General features: G+C 49.5%; 1 protein-coding gene across 1 annotated transcript in view; it reads right to left on the reverse strand.

Moving 5' to 3' along the window:
• Window positions 1-317: 317 nt before the first annotated feature.
• LOC105824232 (clathrin heavy chain 2-like) overlaps window positions 318-8,062 on the reverse strand; it is a 30,609-nt gene continuing 22,864 nt past the window's right edge. The window contains exons 2-6 of the mRNA XM_012661604.1: window positions 4,601-4,765; window positions 3,843-4,023; window positions 2,269-2,432; window positions 1,027-1,152; window positions 318-461 (exon numbers count right to left, since the gene is read on the reverse strand). Of these exons, the coding sequence (XP_012517058.1) occupies window positions 318-461; window positions 1,027-1,152; window positions 2,269-2,432; window positions 3,843-4,023; window positions 4,601-4,765 (780 nt within the window). The remainder of the gene's footprint in view (window positions 462-1,026; window positions 1,153-2,268; window positions 2,433-3,842; window positions 4,024-4,600; window positions 4,766-8,062) is intronic.

Raw genomic sequence — 8,062 nt, forward strand, 5'->3', positions numbered from 1 at the left:
AAATCTCCAGGGCAACCCCTGGGCTCTGAGGGTTGTTTCTTGAAACAAAATTTCTCCATTAACTTCAGGTTGCTCTAGAGATCAGGGTAGACCTGGTTTCCAAATTGATTTCAATTGTTAAGTTTTTCCCCAAGGACTTCAGTACCAAGAGCAAATAACTCATTATTAGATCTAAGATGTACATGAATGACCAGCCACAGAGACAGTCCTGCAGCCTAGACACCAACCATGAAAGCATCTTGGAGAATTAGTCAGAGACTTAACAACAGACACTGGAATTCAGGGGCAAGAAGAGATACCCAGTAAGGATACCATACCTATTTTTTTTTTTCTACTTCAGCCACCAGCTCATCAGTAGAGAACTGTCCTCTCACTGCCATGATTAAGTTTTTAATCACTTCCTCAGAACAATCCATGTCAAGCAGCCCTCCAACCACAGCTGGGGTCTGGCTAGGGTTGACCTGGAGTAGTCAAGGTGGCGACTTCAGTGCTGCACATATAAGCCATTACTAGAAGCCCCCGAGGATTTGAACAGTGTGAGTAAAACCCTGAAAGGGCTCCTGTTTAGGACTGAACTGTGTCCTACCAAAATTCCTGTTGAAGCTCTAACTCCCAAGGGGACTCTATTTGGAGAGAGGGCATTTAAGGAGGTAGTTGATGTTGAGCAAGGGGCCCTAATCCAATAGGACTGGCATCCTCGTAAGAAGAGGAAGAGACACCCAGAGTGCATATGCACAGAGGAAAAGCCACGCGGGAACACAGAGGGGAGGCCGTCTGCAATCCTGGAAGAAAGACCTCACCAGGAACCAACCCTGCTAGCACCCTGATCTTGGACTTCCAGCTCCAGAAAGGTGAGAAATAAATTTCTATTAATTAAGCCACCAGTCTGTGGTATTCTATTCTGCAGCCTAAGCAGACTGATACACCACCCTTCAGACCGACAGTCTACAGATGTCCTGGCGTCAGAGGCAGCTCATCAGGTGCAGACTATCACCACTGACTACATCACCCAGGAGCCAGCAGTACCTTCTGCACGTAAATCTCGATGTACTTCTGCAGACTGTTGCGGTACAAATACAAGATGAGGTCGTGGACAAAATCAAACCGATCACACACGATGATGAGGGGAAGCTGGTCTGTGAGCTTGGCCTCCTGAGGTTCAGAATGCACAGAACAAGTCAGGAGTGGAGATGCCAGAGCCAGACCCCAGGGCTCACAACCCAGCACAGGATGGAGCTGCCTCTGCAGCAAAGAGAACCACAGAGACTCAGAGTGAGACTTTGTTCTAGATATTCTGTCATTTTGGGATGTCGTGTTTGCTTTGGGAAACAAGTGGGGGAAAGGTAATATTATTTGGTTAAAGAATGTTACATTTGGCAATAACATCCTAAATCTAGGTATCTTTTGGGATAAGACAAGCAGCTCATTATTTGTAAACCCAACACAGGCCAGGCAGCTCTCCGGAACAGCACACCTATGATAAAGGTGGCCTTTTCAGACAAGCAGCCACAGACCACGGAAACACACTGTGCACTGTTTTCGACAGTGACAGCACTTGGGCAGGACTGCCACGGGCCACCACAATCACACATCCCCTTATTTGGACCCAGCCCTAGTTTACATTTCCCAGATTCCCTTGAAGTTTTAGGTGTGACCACATGACCTCGTTTCCTCCAAGGGAATGTGAATCGCAATGTCATCTGCCACTTGCAGGCCTCACCCGTAACAATCACCCATGCAGGTTCCTCTGCGTTCCTCCCTCTTCCCACTGGCTGGGAAGGCAACATTCCGGGATGTATTAAAGATAGCGAAGCAGCCATCAGCCTGGTCCTTGGAGGATGGCAGGAAAGAAAGCCACCCCACTTACGTCCATGGCCACCCAGCACTGTCACATGAGAAAGAGGCAGGCTTCCTGTCCTTCATGCCACTAGCACTGAGTGGCCCATGTGTTTCTGCAGCCTCGCCCCACCTCACCGACAGGGGCACAGTCGAGATGTTGCCAATCACAGTGCAGCGATAACCTAACTCCTTCCACTCACACGCCAGATAGTTAAGAGCACAGGCTCAAGCTTCTTTCCACAAAGGGGTCTCACAATGATAGATAGGTTCCTCTAAGAACTTTAAACCATCAAGTGGCGACCTGCTGCTGGGGACTAAGGGTGCCCTGGCGAGACAGATGCAGCGTTCTGCCTTAGGAAGTCATGCTGAGGGTCTGCCCACCTGCCATCAGTGAGGGCAGCTCACGGGAGGAGGAGGAGCTGGAGGCACCTTCAGGAAGTTCTTCACGTGCTCCGGGTCATAGCAGCTGCTCTCTCGCCATATCTGTTCCACCTCCTTGATCTGCCCCGTCTTACAAGCGGCCTGGATGTATTTCAAATGCACGTCTGGATCTTGGCTGAAGTTGACGATTGAGCCCAGGAAGTAGAAGAGGCCTGTGCGGACAGACTGCTCCATTTCTGTCCTCATAACACCCACCTGCATTCTCCATAGCTGCTGCAGCCTTCCTGTGGTGACCTAGCCATGACAACCCTGCTCCGTTCTCCAGGTACCCACGGCCCACTCAGAACTCACAATCTACATGAAGTTTGTCTACTTTGACATCTCCCGAAAATAGCTAGTCAGATTTCTACCATTTTGGGAGGTATACCTGGGATATTTTGATGTAAACTATTGGTTATTTGGTGTATGTGGAACTCCTTCTGGGGCCCAGGTACACCTCAGATGTATCTTTAAGAGCAATTCCCACTGAGGTAACCTGAGAGGGACGTGGGACAGCTGCTCTCAAAAGACATGTCAGGGACAGAGAAAATAAACAATGGCTGCAACAGGAGCCTCCGCACGAGGAGGCTGCGACCTGACCTGGAACTGACAGTGACGTGGCCACCACATCTGAGCCCTGAGGCAAGTCACAGAGGACATCGTTCAACAGAGGCTAATGACGTTGCTCATCATTACAGGGGCCAGCCTGGAGATATCAGTGACAACAACAGCATAGGACACGGAAGGCCACGCTCCCTGATAAGGCCTTTAACTGTAACCGAGAGACTGCCAACAGGAAGGGAATGGGCAGCCCCGAAGCTGACGGTTCTCAGCGACCCTACTCTGCTGCCACTCCCTTCCCTGCCATACCCAGCCTTCTGCTTGGGCCTTTGCTGCAGTGGTGTCCCCGGAAGAGAAGGCCAGCTCCCTGGACACCACACAGTGGGTGGATGCCCCACTGGACATGTGCTCAACCTCCGTCCTGGGCAGGCCAGACAGCCCCTTACTTGTCCCCAAAAAAGCCACCTCCACCCCCACTGTGGCACACTTTTTTGGTGTGATACCCACAGAAAGGCAAAGGAAGGCAACCAGGTCAGCCTCATCAGCCCCAGTAATCAACTGGGTAAGAGACACCACAAAGCAATGGACTCTCCATGGTGGGCTCTCACTTAGGAGAAGACAAAGGAGCTGCCTTCTTAGGGCTGCGCAGACCAGACACCAGGCCTTGTCACTGGTACCCAGGACCTTTAGCACAGGATTTGAGATGGATTCTGGCCAGACTGTGCTGCACAGACACACAGGGTTCCACGGTCTTCAGGGATACAAAGGAGATTCTAGTTTCCCCAATCCAATGCCAACCCACCTGATTTCTTCCTTTGGAAGCGCCAAAAAGGTTACTGAAGCTGAGTAATACACATGAGATAGCAGTAATATTCTGCTATCTACTGAGCACCTAAGGCAGCGAGTGCTGCATCCTGTCTGGTTTTGCGGGAAGACTGTTTTAAGCTGCGCAAGCAGACTGCAACCCCTCAGAAAGGAGGTGCAGATGCGTGGTGAGGTCGGCCAGAGGCAGCAGGGTTTACCTTCGTAACTCCTAAAGGATTCAAAGAGCTGCACCAGGGACTGCGTGCCCAGCTGCTCGTGGTACTTAGAGGCCACCTGCATACACAGCTGCAGATTCTGTCTGATGTTAGCAGACAGCATGGCACGCAGACACTCCACAGAATCCTCCACCGACAAGGAGCCAAAGAAACTGACAAGCCACTGGGAATAAAAAAGAGTCCGTCCACAGCTGTGCACCACCTTAAATATTGACAACACTTGGAAAATAACTGGATTGTCCCCCTCTTCCCCCAAGGGTCAAAAATAAAAAGAATTTCCACTTAAAAGGACTGAAAAGCAACTATCCATCATGGGAAAAAGTAGGAGCAAGGAGTAAACTTGGGATGAGACGCTGACCTAAACTGTCCATCCCAGAACACTCCCCAGTCGGTACCAAACTATTCTGCAAACTGGACCACCACCACTACTTTCAGCTTTTGCTAATGGTTTCAGACAGCCCTGCTAGGCTGTCAGTGTTAAAAGGTTATCTCTACTCTGCCACTGGATCAAGTCAAAGGCAGACACTGGAAAGAAAGGTGACATGGGCCCCAGACACACCGCGGGCAGGCAAACGTGTGTGTCTGCCCCAGAACTGCTTTGCTGTGATGTAGGCAGGTCAGGGCAGTGACAGGCTCATGCCTCGGTCTCACAGTAACCACAGGCAGACACTCGGGAGCACGTGGCGCTAACCACTGCACAGACACCAGCCACAATGGGAGTGCCCTGGTGGTGCACGTACCTCGGGATTGAGGAGGTGTGCGTGCACAAGGGTCCTCTTGATGTCATAGAGGTCAGTGTAGTGCTCCAGCGCCTGCTGCAGCAGGCCTGCCTTCTCACACAGCTGGGCGATGTGGGCCCGATCGTAGTGAGTGAACATCTGATTTCCCAGCATGGCATCTGCAACCTATGAAAGCGTGATCAGTAAGAAAGCCTGATCGGTGGCAATAACTTTTTTTTTTTTTCACTCTCTTGCCCGGGCTAGAGTGCCGTGGCGTCAGCCTAGCTCACAGCAACCTCAAACTCCTGGGCTCAAGGGATCCTCCTGCCTCAGCCTCCCGGGTAGCTGGGACTATAGGCATGTGCCACCATGCCCAGCTAATTTTTTTCCTATTTTTCGTAGAAATGGGGTCTGGCTCTTGCTCAGGCTGGTCTCGAACTCCTGGGCTCAAGCAATCCTCCTGCCTCAGCCTCCCGAGTAGCTGGAACTATAGGCATGCACCACCATGCCCACATAATTTTTTCTATTTTTAGTTGTTCGGCCAATTTCTTTCTATTTTTAGTAGAGACAGGGTCTCGCTGTTGCTCAGGCTGGTCTCGAACTCCTGAGCTCAAGCAATCGTCCCACCTCGGCCTCCCAGAGTGCTAGGATTACAGGTGTGAGCCCCTGCACTTGGCTGGTGGCAATAACTTTTTAAGAGCAGCTGCTCAACTGTGTCCCCAGGGTAGGGTAGAGCTCGGGAACCAGCGCCCACATCCAGGCGGTGCGAGCAGAGCCCTGCCGCCCTTCAAGTCATCTGAGGCCCTTTGCACAGGCTCCACCCTGCCCCACTGCAGAGCCAGGCCTGGCCCGCGTGGCCATGGAGTCGGGCAGGTGAGAAAGGCCAAGGCCCCACAAACCCTTATAACTGCGATAAGTCCGGTCACTGTTGAGGCTTTTCAGTAATCACGTTCTTCTAGGCTTTCTGTGGCAAGACCAATGTGAGGGTTCACGTCTACTAGACCCTCTTCGATGAGCTCAGCCCTCAGACTAGTAATAGTCAGAATTAGACCTGAAAGTAACATATCCTATTTGTGTTCACAAGACTTCTCTACTAGGTTAAAGGCAGAACTAGGAGTTGGGGTTGCATTTAAAAATCAATAAACATTCCTGGAAAGAATTTTGATGAGGCTTAACATTATCTTCAAAAAAGTAATTTCTGGGCTAAGAATACAACTCTGCCACCTGGCTGAGTGATCTCACCCTCAATATTTACACCAGTCGCTGGTCTTGACGTGCACTCCCGGGACCTCCCCTGCTGCCTCGTGCATACTTTCCCGTTCCTTCTAGGATGTGCAGCACTAACTAGATGCAGTACTGGGGGGCATGGGGTGCAGTGTGTGGGGGTCCTAGCTGCAGTGCGCTGGTGGGGCACCCCTCCTCCCACGGGAGGGCCATGCTCCCAGCTTAGGCCAGGATCATGGGCAGGGAACCTCCTGGCCAGGGTCACAGTTGTGGGGGAGCTCAGCTGGCCTGACATCCTGCCGCCTGGCAGAGGCCTGGGAGAAACTGTGGAATAGGGGAGGGTGGAAAGGAGCGAGGCCTGCTCCAGGCTGCCAAATTGCGGATCTCAGACAGACCCACCCCCACACGCAGACTTTCTGGCTGAGTGGGGCCATTTCAGCCCCTCCCTGGCAGTTCTGCCCAGAAGCAGAGAACAGACCTTTGACCCCTGCTAACATGATTTCTGGAGCTTGAGCACAGGCTCACCCAACCCAGCCTTACCTAGCCTCACTCCCCAGCTCCACCACACTCCACCACTGAGGTGGAGAATAAGGACACACCTGGAAGACCCAGGGCCCCACCCACCACGTGAAGCACTAGAGTACCTCTCCACAGGAACAAGAGCTGGTTACAGGACCAAAAACAACACTGCAGCTCGCTCCTCCCAGCAAGTGCCACCTACTGACAGAGAAGTCAATCTGTAGTCCTTTTACTGCATTTACTGACTCATCACACAGGGTGTGGTTGAATCTCACCTACAAGGGCCACCTACTACAGGCTCAGAGAGTAAACTGGGTGTGTCATTATCTCAACAAAAGAAAATCCAAAGGTAAGAAGCAACAGCTGCTCCAGATGAGAAGAAGTCAGTGAAAGAACTCTGGAAGTATAAAGAATCAAACTGAAAGGACATCCCCACAAGGGAACACCAGATCTCTAGCAATGGATACCAACCAAAATCAAAACACTGAAATGACAGATGAAGAATTTCAAACATGGATTGTAAGAAAACTCAATGAAAGGCAAGATAAAACGGATATCCAACACAAAGATCACAAAAAGAATGCAGGAAATGAACGAAAAATTAACTAAAGAAATTGAAATATTAAAGAAAAATCGAACACAACTTCTGGAAATGAAAAATTCACTCAAAGAATTACAAAATATAGTGGAAAGCCTTAAGAACAGGTTAGATCAGGCAGAAGAAACAATCTCAGAGACTGAAGACAACACCTTTCGATTAAACAAGTCAAGTCGCAGAGATAGAGCAGAGAAATAAGAGGAACAATCCCATATTTCCCTATAAGAAATATGGGATTATGTGAAGAGGCCTAACATAAGAATCATAGGCATCCCTGAGGTGAAGAAGAAAATACACAAGGGTTGAGGGAATAATGGAGAAAATTTCCCTGGTCTTGCTAGAAATCTAGCTATCCAGGTATAAGAAGCTCAAAGGACTCCTGGGAGATTCATTGAAAAGAGGAAGACACCATGACACGTAGTCATCAGACCGAACAAAATAAACACAAAAAAGTCCCTCCTACAAGCCATAAAGCGAAAGCAGCAGGTAACCTACAAAGGAAAACCCATCACATTAACTGCAGACTTCTCAGCTGAGACCCTACAAGCCAGACGGCACTGGGGCCCCATTCTCAAGTCTTCTCAAACAGAATAATGCCCAGCCTAGAAGTTTCAATCCGGCAAAACAAAGTTTATTATGTGAAGGAGAAATAAAGACCTTCTCAGACAAACAAACACTGAGGGAATTCATCAAGATATGACCTGCCCTCCAGGGAGTACTCAGAACATAGTTACACACAGATCAGCCCAATACACACTCACCAGTGTAAAATCATCCAAAAGCTAAAGGTCAAAGACCACAATGGCTCAAGAGAGAAAACAAAGTAACAAAGTTCTACTCAACAGGATGAACAGAAATCCACCCCACTTATCAATTCGTTCAATAAATGTGAATGGCTTGAACTGCCCACCGAAGAGACATAGGCTGGCTGAATGGATAAAGATACACAAGCCAAGTATCTGCTGTCTCCAGGAAACACATCTAACCCACAAGCATTCATTCAGACTCAAGGCAAAGGAATGGAAAACAATATTCCATGAAAATGGAAACCAAAAGAAAGCTGGTGTAGCAGTTCTCATTTCAGATAACTTAGTCTTCAAATCAACAAAAGTAATGAAAGACAAAGATGGTCATTATATAAT

Source organism: Propithecus coquereli, unplaced genomic scaffold (assembly GCF_000956105.1).
Source record: "Propithecus coquereli isolate 6110/MARCELLA unplaced genomic scaffold, Pcoq_1.0 Scaffold723, whole genome shotgun sequence".
Taxonomy (NCBI): domain Eukaryota; kingdom Metazoa; phylum Chordata; class Mammalia; order Primates; family Indriidae; genus Propithecus; species Propithecus coquereli.